At 37.4% G+C, this 13686-nt stretch overlaps 2 protein-coding genes across 2 annotated transcripts in view; one reads left to right on the forward strand and one right to left on the reverse strand.

Annotated features, from left to right (window-relative positions):
• The first annotated feature begins 1472 nt into the window (after positions 1-1472).
• On the forward strand, positions 1473-8964 carry LOC103978670 (probable LRR receptor-like serine/threonine-protein kinase At1g63430). The gene is made up of 13 exons (XM_009394547.3): positions 1473-1782; positions 1873-2011; positions 2200-2271; positions 2352-2495; positions 2592-2741; positions 3997-4113; positions 4191-4255; positions 5239-5484; positions 5581-5786; positions 5864-5996; positions 6083-6240; positions 7708-7923; positions 8523-8964. The coding sequence occupies exons 1-13, from the start codon at positions 1689-1691 to the stop codon at positions 8766-8768; spliced, it is 1986 nt and encodes a 661-aa protein (XP_009392822.2). The 5' UTR covers positions 1473-1688; the 3' UTR covers positions 8769-8964.
• A 2718-nt stretch (positions 8965-11682) lies between these two features.
• Positions 11683-13686, reverse strand: part of LOC103979509 (cytokinin hydroxylase-like) — a 2147-nt gene continuing 143 nt past the window's right edge. Inside the window, exons 1-4 of the mRNA XM_009395684.3 lie at positions 13451-13686; positions 13129-13358; positions 12443-13063; positions 11683-12242 (exon numbers count right to left, since the gene is read on the reverse strand). The exon at positions 13451-13686 is cut by the window's right edge and continues 143 nt beyond it. Coding sequence (XP_009393959.2) covers positions 11811-12242; positions 12443-13063; positions 13129-13358; positions 13451-13686 — 1519 coding nt within the window. The 3' untranslated portion in view covers positions 11683-11810. The remainder of the gene's footprint in view (positions 12243-12442; positions 13064-13128; positions 13359-13450) is intronic.

Here is a 13686-nt window from a genome sequence, read left to right on the forward strand (position 1 = left end):
TTCTCACCTCTCCATTAAAGCTCTCTGAAACCTGACCCCTCCATATGATGATGATTGGATCTCCACTAACACTACTAGTACAGAGCACAAAACAAGAATTCATATCCTTGGGTTCTTTGGATTAGTTTAGTGAGAAGAAGGGCTGCTGACCTTTTTCTTTTGTCACTTTAGGTGGTGGTGAGTTTGGTGGTTAGGGTAGACAAGAAGCTTCATTCATTTCATCAAATGATGCTTTGCATGAAACAAGGACAACTGACATGGTGGTGCCACTGCCAAGTTTTCTTCTTCCTTCTCTGGCAAAGCTGAACCTACAGCTTATATCTTTTTCCCCGAGTTTAATTGTATGCTCTATCCAAGCAAAGAGGAAAGTAAAAAGTTGGTGCCAAATTCTTCTTTGACCACATGGATGATTGACAACATAAAACAAGTCATAATATCCTTCAACTATTTTAGATAGAATAATATCTTTTCATATCATCAGTATTAATTTTCACTTCAATATTCTCAATTTGATTCCAACAGTGAAACTCCAACATGTTGCTTGGTCTGAAGACTGCCACTGCAAATCCCTAGTGTTACTGACAAGATCAACCATGTCAATGAAGGTCAACCAATGAAATGACTGGATATTTGATTGAAGCACATTGATATATATATATATATATATATATATATAATTGATTGGTCCTCACTGTTGTTGGATTAAGATATCACATGGTGTTAGGGCCCCACAAGCTGTTCCAATTTGATAAAGTTGCCAAATGAATTGATGGTCTTTGGAAGTACATGATTGTATTATCAATAAATGCTCAAAGATATTGGATCACTCTCATGTGGAGCTCTCATTTTGTTTGACTAAATTGTATTGATTAAGATTTTCTTTTTTTGAACTTAGACTATGACAACTTAATCCCATATGTGGTTATGTTTAAATACACTGATAGCTTCAAATTATTGAGAAGAATTATTCTTTTTTCTTTGCTAAGAAAAATTATATACCTTTTGAAATATGTAAAAAAATATTTATAATAATTATTTTTTATATATTTTGAATACTACAATAACAACAATGTCATGAACATGATTTAAAAATTATCTTAAAAATAATGTGTGATTTTCAACCAAAAAAAAGATATCTTTTAACTTATTAAAAATCGATCCATGTAGTCGATCACAAATAATTATAATTAAAAATTTAAATCCTAATTTAATATATCGAATAATTTATCATTAAAAAAATTATATATATATATATATATATATATGTATATAATAATAATAATAATAATAATAATAATAATAATAATAATAATAATAATAATAATAATAATATCTGATTGCATGGGAAATATATGTGATACCAGCATACAAACAAGATGAATTGATAGGTGAGAGGTTGATGTCACCATATCAACCCAACAATCCATGAAGAGAAGCAGCACTACATTTGTATCTTTTCCCTCGCTCTTTAATAGCAGTCTTTTAATGTCCCAAAAGCCAGCCAGCAAGAAACATTCTGCATTCTTCTCCCCTTTCTCCCTCCCTCCCCTTCTCCCACCACCTGCTATTTTATAGCCTACCTCTACCCACTCCATCATTCTCTCTTCCATGTAGTCTCTCCTCCTCCTCCTCCCGCACTTCTCTTCATTGAGATCTATCCCAGTTCTGGATTCTTGTGTGTGGTGGACATGGAGAGATCAGTTGGGTTCCAGTTGCTGCTTCTTCTTGCTGTCGAATGGGGAGTACTGCTCACAGCTGCTCATCCCTTCCCTCACCGTGAAAGTAGGCATTTTTCTTGATCTCCTTCTGGTTGGTAGCCTTAAAGTTGTTGTTTTGGGTGTCTGCTGATGGAGTTTGCTTGGTTCCTCCTAGTCTCGGCGCTCGTCGCCCTTAAGCGGGCTGCATTTGAAGACCCTTTCTCGGTTTTATCCGACTGGAATTCCCTTGACGCCAGCCCTTGCAACTGGACTGGTGTGATCTGCTCCGCGAATCAAGATTGTGTGGTTTCGCTGTAAGAAATGTCAGATTGATTTGATGCTCGCTTGTACTCGTCACGATTAGATCTTAGTCACATCCTTCTTGTCTGTTAGGCCCTTTAGGTGTTTGTCTAATTGCTCTGTGGGATCAATAGATCATCTTGCTTTGTTCTCCGAGATCTGGCGTGTGATCTTCTTTGATACGTGGATCTTCCTGTTGCAGAAACCTGTCGGGCTCGTCGCTGAAAGGATTTCTCGCTCCAGAACTGAGATATCTCGGTTGCCTGCAAGAACTGTATGTTCTCTTGATGGAGCATCTCGTACTGGTTGTTAGTGTTCTGTGCCGTTCTTTACAGAGTGGTTGCCATTGTGCAGGTACTTGAATAATAACTTGCTTTTGGGCACAATACCCATGGAAATTGGAATGCTAAAGAACCTTACTGTGTTGGACTTGAGTGTGAATCGCCTCACCGGTCCTATGCCTCCTAAACTTGGAGACTTGACCAGCATCATGAAATTGTAGGAAGCGGTCGCTCTTTAGACAAGTGGATATTTTTATTTGGTGGGCTATTTTACTAACATTGTCTTCACATTTTCCCTTTATTTTTCTTTTAGATATCTCCATTCCAATGGGTTGACTGGCGATATACCACCTGAACTTGGTAAACTGGAGAATCTTGTGGAGTTACGACTAGACAGAAATAGACTCGAGGGACAAATTCCCGGATCCACCAATTCAAATTTCTCTGCTACCTTGCATGGCATGTAAGTGATGTTTTGTTATGTACCTCTGCTATGCTATATTTTGACTGGTGAATTTTCTTTGTTCTAGGTAAGCAATAAAACCATGTCACCGACCCCATGTATCTCCCAACATGCAAGAATTTTCTTTTCCTCCCCTTTTATGTCAAATTATATTATTTTGAGGTGATTGTTTACAAGTACAAGATCACCAAAAATGCCAAGTTTATTTTTCACATCATGGACGGTCAGAACTGGAAAGTAAACAAAGATTAGTATTAACCCATGGAGTCCTGGAAGATGCAACGTAATTGGAATATTTTTCTTCATTTCTGATATTACACTAAAATAACAAGCTTATTAACTGACAAATATGTACCATGAGGAACTGGGTTAAGCACAAAACCTGCCTTATCAACCAGAGCTTGATGGTTCGTTTGTAATTAGTATCATTATTTTCACGTATGAAAGCAGAGCAATGTGTCATAATGTTAGAGATCGATTTCAAGAAATTGTTGTATGCCATAATGGTGGTATCTTTATCTTATTCAAATCAAATAAGATAAAGATGGCATCATTATTGGAAGAAAATGCTTCATGTCAGAATTCATTCCCGTCAATATGTGAATCCCTGTCAGTCAAGGTTTTCAAGTCAACTCACATTTGAGCTGATTTTTTTAGCCATGGTTCTCTTATTTGTTCTAACTTCGAAACAAAAGGTATACTGGTCTTCCTTGGTCATGGCAAAAATAGAACTTGGATAAAAAATTTCTCCATTGTATAATATCTCCATGCTTACAGAATAGTATAATTTCTTGGATGGAGCAATCTTCCCACAATTTGCACTCTGGTTGAAGTTTGGAAAGCAAAGCTGAGAAATCACATGTTCATGATCTCTCAAATAGTCAGGTGTTCATGATCGCTGAAATCACATCTACGTAGCAGATATCCCAAATTCCCAAACAACTACCATGATGACCCTTGAGTAAAAATATAAAAATAATGTCTCCAACTACTCCTGCAATCACTTAATAACCGTTCTTAATCACAGAGTTGCTTTTCAGGTTTTTTCTCTCATACACCATTGTATGAGAAGAACGCAAAGTATGGAACTCTTATCTTAGAAACACTTGGACGTCCATTTGCACATATTCATGACCACATACAATAAAGCCTATAGGCAGACGTAGGGATATTTGTGTTCACATTAGCATAGGGGCACATTGATATAGATTTGATGCTCTTAGATGGTTTTGATATTTACTTAAATATTATTTAGGTACACATCTGACAAGAGACGGACTGGACTTTGCCAATCAACCAAACTAAGGATTGGCGATTTTTCCTTCAATTTTTTAGTTGGACAAATACCATCATGCTTGAAGTATCTTCCAAGGTAAACCAATTTCTTTTAATTCTTCTTTCATCTTATGTTGACTAAATTTCGTAAGTTTTCTTTGATCCTATCTGCAGGTCAAGCTTCCAAGGAAACTGTTTTGGGGATAAATACTCAGTTTTGCAGCGTAGTCCTCAATTATGTAATGAACTTCCCCCTCTCTATTTTTCTCTCAATCATTTTTGTAAAAGTAATTATAATAAAGAGAAATGAACTTCTAAAACTTATTTTTGCATTTCAGACAGGCAGTCTGAGGAAACCTTTAAGTTGTCAAAGTAATCTTGCATATATAAAATATGCTTGAAAGACTTGTAGCAGTTGACATGTACATATGTCTAGACCAAGTATACAAACAGTTCTCGTATTTCATGTTTAGAGCTGTATGTCCATCAGTGTCCTCTGGCACTGATGGATTCTTAAAGGAAATTTAGATGACTGTTGTAAATACGTCCAAATTATGTTCATCCACTTTCTGTATTTCAAATCTTGAGCAGTACTTTTGGGTGACTTTGACTCTTCAAAAGACAGCAGACGGTTATTGAATGTAGACCAGCTGATTACCAGATTTTACTGATTCTAGTTAGTGGTTGGATAATAATGTTGAAACTGTCAGTCAAATATTTTTAACAATCTGTATAGTGTATATGAGACCATATGTGGTTCAGATTTGACTACTTATAATACTTAAATGACTGGACATTATCATCTTTATGGCATCACATAAGATTAAGGGGAACTTCTTTAGTTGTGTACATTAATAAATTCCTCTGTCATGGTGAAGGTGAAGCTAAATGACATGAACATCACCATGGTCCTCATTTGATTTGCATTTAAGATGCAAGTATTTCTTCCTATAGAGACTCATTTAAGATCCACAGCAATGCATTTATGTCATTAGGAACCTGAAGTTATCAGCTTTTCATGCTTTACTGTTTGCATATGTTTCTATTCCTTGCAGTTTATTGGATGCAGCAAAGATAGTTGGAATGCTGCTACTTGCTCTAGAAGTAACATTTTGAAAATTGTTAGGAACAATTTTTTGAAAACCTATTTAACATTTAGAAGCTCATTAGTTGCTCTCAATGCCATCCTTGATTAATGCTAGTTTTATTTATCATAATGTAGGTGGCTCAGACAAATACCAAGGATTAGCCAAGGAGACTGATAAACAATCTACTGATGGGCAAAAACACCAGGGTCCACAACAGCCAGAATGGCTTCTGATTCTTGAGGTCACTACAGGAGTTATTGTGGTTGTCTGCATTATAACAGGAATTGCTACCGCTGTTAGGTCTTGTAAGCTAAAATCATTTGTGAGAATCCCCTGGAAGAAAACTAGGAATTGGAATGATGAGACCCCAATATTGATAGGTTAGCCCTACCCTTGTTTTGTATTCAAAGTATTTTCCGGTCTAGCATAGCTTTCAGCACCAAACCTGACAGATCTTATTAATTGTTCCAAACCAGATGGAGAATTGTTGAAAAATGTCCCAGGATTTAGCCGAGAAGAACTTGAAATAGCTTGTGAGGACTTCAGCAATATAATTGGATCTTCTCCGGATAGTATAGTCTATAAAGGAACAATGAAGGATGGGACAGAAGTTGCCGTCATCTCCCTCTGCATCTTAGAAGACCAATGGACAAGCTGTCTTGAATTCTCCTTTCACAATAAAGTAATTAGTTTGTGAAAATTATTTTAATATGCGGGAAAGTCTTCAGTAGAACATCAATGAAACTTTTAGCTTTTCAGGTGGCAGATCTGGCTAGGTTGAACCACGAGAATATAGCAAAATTGCTAGGTTATTGCAAAGAAAGTGAAACTTTCTCAAGGATGCTGGTGCTTGATTATGCATCTAATGGGACATTATATGAGCATCTGCATTGTAAGTCAGACAACAGACATTTCTACTTACGTGCATCAGAATGTGAAAGCTTCTGATATATTTTATGGCTTACTTTTCAAATTTAGATGGTGATGGATCCCAGTTATCTTGGCTTAGACGCATGAAATTAATACTAGGTGTTGCTCGTGGGTTGCGGTACTTGCACACGGAATTGCAACCACCATTTGTGTGCTGTGAACTGAGTTCAAATGCAGTATACCTTACTGAAGATTTTTCTCCAAAGGTATGAATATTTATTCTGATATTATCAGTCTGTGACATTTTTGCATATGAGAAATTTGCATTAGCAATTTGCTTGCATAATTCACTAATGCTTTTGTTTTCAGAAATGCATAAATTTAATAGTTTCTAGAGATTAAAAGCTACTTGCATCATATTTTTATTGTATAGAAGGCTTTTTTACAATTATTTACAGTCATATGTTGCAAGAAAGTTCTAGAGGCATGTTAGAGGCACATAAAGTTTATCACTTGTAGCTTTCAGCAGATTCTTAAGAACAAGATCCCAGTCTATTTTCTCTTTGCTTTCCTCCCCTGGCTTACAAGTTTAGGGAGAATAAAACTTAATAAATCTACCCAGGATCTTAAATGTGTCCTTTTTTATTTTTTCATGTTTTTCTGTAATCACTCCACTGATGTGAACATTGCTATCATCTCTCAAGTCAAAGGATAATTCTTGGTTACATAAGCTTGAAGTACAACCAATGAGGTAGACTATCTACCTGCCGTTAGCCTTTGGACTGCAACATTAAATAGTTGGGATGTTTGGCTTTTAGGTACTTGGACAAGTCATACTTTTTTCTCAAATTTGTCTTGGCTAGTAATTTAATGTCAGCTGAAGCAGACTTATATCAGTAGTTACAAATAGATTTTTCTGAGGGATGTATAAGCAGTGAAAATTTGTTGATCTTTCAATAAATTTTCTTTGATTTAAGTTGCACTGTCTGGCTGACCCCATGTTTATGTAAAATGCCTGGATGGTTATGACTAGCATCCCATACTAAGTCATCTTGAAAGAGATTGTCTTTAGTAACATAACACTTCAAAAACATACTAAAGATAGTAAAATCTTAGGAAAAATTGATACTCTTAGTTTAATTTCGTAATCTAGCCATTGTCCATCTTGTTGTTAGCCACAAGATCATTACTCATAAATCTCTTCCAGGGCCCATGAATCCCCTAAGTATCCCAAAAAGCATCTATCTTCAAGGAAGTATTTGACACATCTCCAAAGTATCTTACAAGTAGTGCCTTGTATATATATTAGTGTTTCATACGTGAAGATCTATGTTTATTCTCTTGTAAATGTACGATGAAGAATCCAATAAAGAAATTGGAATGTTGCACCAAATGTGATTGGTACTCTGCCTGCTGGTCACTTAATCCATATCTCCAAGATCATTACGAACTCCATACTACATAAAGAATTGTCCAATATGCTTAACTACACAAGGACATTTGACTTAGAGTCTGGCATTTGACTTTTCCCATCTGATTTACTTTCTATCTGCTTGTTGTGTCTGAGCAGGTTTTTATCTGGTCCATGCGTTGGTCAAATAGTTTTGTCAATGACTGACATTTGTAGTATCTGAATTCTTGTTCTTCCTGCTGCTGTTGACTTCTGTTCTATTTTGTATTTTTCTTTTAGCATTATAATCAAGAGAAAACCTAACTACAGTTTACTGTTGCAGTTGGTTGATTTTGAGAGCTGGAAAATGATATTCTCAAAGTCTAAGAAGAATGACGGTTATATTACTGATGGGCTCTCGCTTCCTGGATACATTGATTCTCAAGAGCAACAAGACATGATAATACAAGAAAACATATTTGCTTTTGGAGTACTTTTACTGGAAATAATCAGTGGAAGGCCTCCATATTGCAAAGAAAGAGGGTGTTTGGTAAATTGGGTAAGGCTTACATTTGGTAATTTTAGTCCTGGAGCATCAGTTTTTTAGATCGTTGAAGCTACATTCAGATCATAAAATCCAATTTGGCTGGTTAACATGTATTGCTCTTATGCTCTACATACAATGCAAAGCTGCATTTGCAGCATAACTTTTTCCCTTTAATGTAGATTAGCAACTTAAGTTATTGATGAACCTTGGATCTTGATCAATTATTGCTGCATTCAGTTCCTTCCATACGCAGCAACTGAGAGAACCAGAACCTCGTTGCATTCCTTTCAACCGTCATGTATTGTCTAGCATCGAAGCTTCATTAGGTTGATAGTAATTCCAATGTGCCAATAGTTCATTATCTTGCATAGAACTTATTCAATGATACCTGAAACAAAAGCAGGAGGCGCCTCGAACAAGAAATTCTGGCACTTCCGAGACTAGCATCTTCCTTTTCTCTAAATAAATTGCATCGCCATTTACTGCAGATGATTCAAATGCATTCAGTTGAAGGGAATACATATCATTAGATGTTTGCTATAACATCTGCTCTTTGTTCTACATTATCTATAGCCAATACACTTGATACAATTGTTTCCTATATATTGCAGGCCACAGAGTATCTTCAACACTCAGAAGAGATAGGAAAACTAGTAGATCCTGAACTGAAAAATGTGAAGTCAGAAGACCTTGGAGTTATATGCAGTGTGATTAGCCTCTGCATCGAACCTGATCCTACGAAGAGACCATCGATGCAAATAATATGTGCTGTGTTGGAGAATGGGATCGACTTGTCAGCAGCTGCCCTTCTGAAGGAATCTCCTTTGGCATGGGCAGAGCTAGCCTTGTCTTCATAGGTGTCCTCCATCCACCTTGTAAATCGATAGCATACACAGGAAATACCTGATTTCAGCTTGACTTGATCATTTGTTTTTCCCCTTGGATGTAAAATTGTGCCTAGAGGTGACTGCAAGGCACAGAAAGATTGTATTGTATACACTTCATTGTTTGGCAACCATTGAGATGATAAATATATGAAAGTGAGTTAACTATTGTTTGGCATCATTTTTCATCTATTTTCTCCACTTGAGATGTAATGTTCTCCTTCTGTGATATGATGATACAGTCAGTGAGTTGTTTAACTTTCTTCTGGAGAATTGGGACAAATCTTTCAGTTTGAAGAGGAAATTTTTAGGCTTTGTTTTAAAAAATTCATCTAACTATGCTGCCTTCCAAGATTAGCAATCAGACTGGAAGATTATGACTGAAATCAGGCGAAGAGATATTGACTTTTCTTCAGATTGTGCTCACTTGAAAGATTTTTTTATTTTCTCGATTTGATAGAATTAAAGACGTTTGTTCAATAGAACTTGAGCTAGTAATGACAGAGCAGGGTGACCAATAGATGAGATTTGTTGTCTTACAATTCCTTTTGAATACCTGTTCTAAGATTCTCATATTTGAAGAGCTTGAGCGAGCATCCTCTTTGCATTTGATAGTGCTAAACGGATCTCAAAACATTTTTTTGTGTATGATATATTTATCCAGAATTTAAAAAATATTCAAAGCATTCGATATTGTCATAGAGGTCCAAATTATCTTTTTTTATGTATAATTATTATTCTCTTGTATTAAGAATCATGCATCCTATGACGTCATTTTATGTAAAAAAATCTAAATATTTTTTTTGTTTGTTATTTATTCAAATAGTAAATAAAGTATATGTGTGATTTGTTAGCGTCGCATTCCAAAGTGTTCTTCTTATGATATATTTGTTAAAAATAAAAAAAAATATTTAAAATATCCAATGTGGTTACTTATGCCCATCCGCTAGGATAAAAACTTATTTAAAATATTTAAAATGTTATATGCTCAAAGTATCATACATTACATGTGATATTTGTGTTCAAGGTATAAAATGCATTCAGGTCGCAAAGTGTCCTCTTTACGTGATTACAATTGTCGAAAAAATATTCAAAATATTAAAAAAAATATTCAAATGTTTGATAGAGTCTCTCGAGCCCAAATCATTCATTCTCGAGTATAATACATTCACTCAAAATATAAAAACATTCAAAATATTAGATGTATCCCAAAGCATCGTCAAGAAATTTTTTGAAATGTTTAATATCGAAACCTAGAACTTTCTTTTCATATGTATTATTTTCTACTCTGATAGAAAGATATCAAAAACACTGGCTAGATCCAAGACATACTTTCATGCATCATTATATCCACCTAAGATACAAAAGCATTTAAAACATTATATGAATCTTAAAACATATGTCCATACCCAAAGCTTCTTATATCCATCCATCTAGAACATAAAAACATATGAAACATCTTATATAGCCACGTAAGTTCAAAGCATGCTTAGGATACAAAAGTGTTCAATGCATCAAACAAATCCAAAAATAAAAATGTGATACATCTATCCGTAGGAAGAAAAATACATTATACAAATATTTGAGAATGCTGTTTTGAAAAGAGTTATTCTCTTTATTTTCTTTATATATTTCAAACATCAACATTTTACATCTTCTCAAATAGATCTCAAAGGGTCAAATTTGCGGCTAAGCTTTTAGAATTTCAAATTAAATTTTATAGTCACGTATTTTAACATGTTTTTTCTTTTCCATGAATGTCCCAAAAAGATGATTATGATGGGAAGAAAAAGGAAGGTTATGACTTTTGCTCTTAAAAATAAAATAGGACGGGAGAAGTCCAATATTATGTTGACCTCTATGAATTCAAACAATTGAGCTTTCAATGTAATCTTTTGTTCATATTGACACATACGGGTTTTGTCTATAAAAGGGGATTTCAAGTAATTCATTAATTTTATTTTCTCCTTTATTTCTCCATACTTATTATCTTTAATTACTTTTTGATAGATATTATTATCATTCTGACTTAAACAATCATGTTAGATAAATTCACCTTATCTTTCTTTTTTTATAGATTTTAAAATCATGTGATTATTGCTTGCATTACTCTAATTTTGACACTAAACTCGGTCATATGCCATTACTTCGTTTTTTATTTCATTTTGTAGTTTTGATCACATATCACCAACCTAACAAAAGAAAAAAAAAAATCATATGTTGATGCTAATTTTCTATTTTTTTTTTCTCTTAGAATTTATAAGCAAGGTTCGCTATACCGTACCGTACCGACGTTTCGACCTGGGCTCAGTACGGTATGGTATCGGTGTACCGGGCGGTACATCAGGGCGTATCGAGCGGTATACCCTGGTATATCGGGTGATACATCAGGGCGTACCGAATAATTTTTTATTTTTTTTATACTGTAGTAGTGTTACAGTATAGTACTATAGCACTACAACGGTACCGGGCGATCCGCGTACCGGTAACCTGTCGGATCGGTACGTATCACCCGATATGGGTGGTACGTTTCGGTATGACAGACATTGTTTATAAGTATCCTAAAAAGTTATAATTAGATTCAAACTATTTAGAGGAATCTTAATTATATTCAAACTTATTGGTGGATTTAAGATTTAGGTTAGGGATCCAAATAAGATGATTAGTCGACGATGAATTAGAGTCTCAAAGTTTTAGTGATAGAGAGAGATATAAACGACTCTTATATATTCTCTAATAATTAAGAAAATATTTTTTTAATAATAATATTTGAATATTTTTTAAAAAAATTAATCTTGTAATATTCTAAAAAAATTCTTCGATTTCTTTCGAAAACATATAATTCAAAAAAAAAAAAAATCTAATCCGCATTTCGGAAATTTATATTATAAGCTCTGTTTTATAAATTATGTAATTATTATAATTACTGACCTATAGACTTCTTTTAGTTCACTCAACAAAAGAAGGTAACCGTATGTGAATCACACACTTAGGTTTACAGGGACATGAACTCCATCATGGAAATGGGTGAAGGATGAGATGAACGCCATGGGAAGGCCTCAGCGTCAGCATGACCTTGGGCGAGTGGGCGTAGGCTGGCGAGAGAGACCAGGAGAAGCTGCGGAGGATGAGGCTGAGCACGATCTTGAACTCCATGGCGGTGAGGTTTCTCCCCACGCAGATCCGCTCCCCGAGGCCGAAGGGCAGGAAGCCCATCCGGTGCCTGCACCCGCCGTGGAGATCCTCCCTGAAGCGCTCCGGGTTGAACTCGTTCACGTCGTCGCCCCAGAGAGCCGGGTCGTGGTGCATACCCACGAGGTCGATCCACATGTTGGTGCCCTTGGGGATGACCATGGTGTCTCCTACTTGGATGTCGTCTCTCGCCTGTCTTTGAGCGTTGGGAGACGGCGGGTACAGTCGCAGAACCTCGTTCCACACCCACCCCATCTGCAATTGCACCATCAAGATTTAGCTCGGTTGATCCGAAGAAGAAGATGTCGATGATGACGAATTTGAAGAAGAAGAAGAAGATGAGTAGAATCTCAAAAGGAAGAATCTGAAGTGAAGAAGAAGAAGAAGAAGAGGAAGAAGAATCTTGTGAACGGGGATTGCTTCTGTGCCTTCGAAAAGGTCATTATTATTCTTACCTTGGTCAGTTTTGAGAGCATGGTGGAGTCGAGAGGCCTTCCTCCGGAGACTTGCACGACTTCCTCCCTGAGAGCTGATTGCCATTCGGGGTGCAGAGCCAGCAAGAACAAGGCCCACGAGAGCGCAATCGCAGTGGTCTCATGGCCGCCGAAGAAGAACGTCTTGCACTCGTCCACAAGCTCTCGAGCCGTCAGGTTCCTCCCCCCACCCTGCGCGTTCTCCCGGTTCCCCGCGAGGAGGAGCCCCAGGAGGTCCTGCTTCGGCGTCGTCTTGCCATCGCCCTCCTCCTCTTTCCTCGAGCTGATGACGGCGTAGAGAAGCTGGTCGATCTCCTTCCCAAGCTTCCACGCCCCGTACGATCTCTTAGCGAACATCAGCTTGCCGAAAGGGACACCCACCGGCCGGTTCGTCTTGAACAGCATCTTCTGCATGAGCTGCAGCTTCCCGAACACCTTCTCCCCATTCCCCTCGCTGATGCCGAAGCTGGTCTTGGCTATGATTTCTGCCGCATTCTTGGTCACATCCTTCTCCACATCTATCTCACGTTGGCCGCGGGCGAGCCGCTCGCTCCACTCCGTCAGCATCTTCTTGGTCGTCTCTTCCATCACACTCACCATGGCCTGCATGTCATGCATTTCTTGAGCTCAGTAAGGAACAAGGATTCCAACAAAGCCTAGAAGCTCACCTTCAGATTTGTCATGGAGAATGCTGGTGTAATGATATGCCTGTGGTGAGTCCATTCATCGCCATCAACCATCACCAGTCCTTTCCCAAACAGTGGCTTTCTATCGTGCTTGAACACATCTGGCTTCCCCCACTTCTTGTCCATGGCGCCGGAAGTCACCCTCTTGAGGAACTCAGGATCAGCAACGTACAAGAACGGCTCTGTTCCAAGCCAGTAAACGAAGACCTTCCCTGCATGCATACCATTAAACACATAGGTTACAGGAGAAGTCTCCACTCGGAAAACCATCAACCATGCATGCATGCCATGATGACGCACTTACCGTAAGCTTCTCTCCATCGGGAGAAGTAAGGGAGTACGCGAGAGTGGATATCATGTGCGATGCTCGACGAGCCTGGAGATGACGTCTCTCCTCCCTTCTTGCTCATCTCCACCAGGTTCCCCAAGGGGAAGAGTGGAGGAGGGCCAGCAAGGCCGCACTTCCTGAGCCGGCGCCACTTGACGGCCGGCAAGAGCCAGAAGATGCAGACGGCTCCGGAAAGCAAGAATAGGAGCAGA

Source organism: Musa acuminata, chromosome BXJ3-3 (assembly GCF_036884655.1).
Source record: "Musa acuminata AAA Group cultivar baxijiao chromosome BXJ3-3, Cavendish_Baxijiao_AAA, whole genome shotgun sequence".
Classification (NCBI taxonomy): domain Eukaryota; kingdom Viridiplantae; phylum Streptophyta; class Magnoliopsida; order Zingiberales; family Musaceae; genus Musa; species Musa acuminata.

Bases quoted from the DNA above. Each gene is read 5' to 3' on its own strand.
- LOC103978670 (XM_009394547.3), top strand. From the start codon at position 1,689: ATGGAGAGATCAGTTGGGTTCCAGTTGCTGCTTCTTCTTGCTGTCGAA. The intron at 2,272-2,351 runs GTATGTTCTCTT...GCCATTGTGCAG, and splicing joins CTCGGTTGCCTGCAAGAACT to GTACTTGAATAATAACTTGC. The intron at 6,241-7,707 runs GTATGAATATTT...TTACTGTTGCAG, and splicing joins CTGAAGATTTTTCTCCAAAG to TTGGTTGATTTTGAGAGCTG.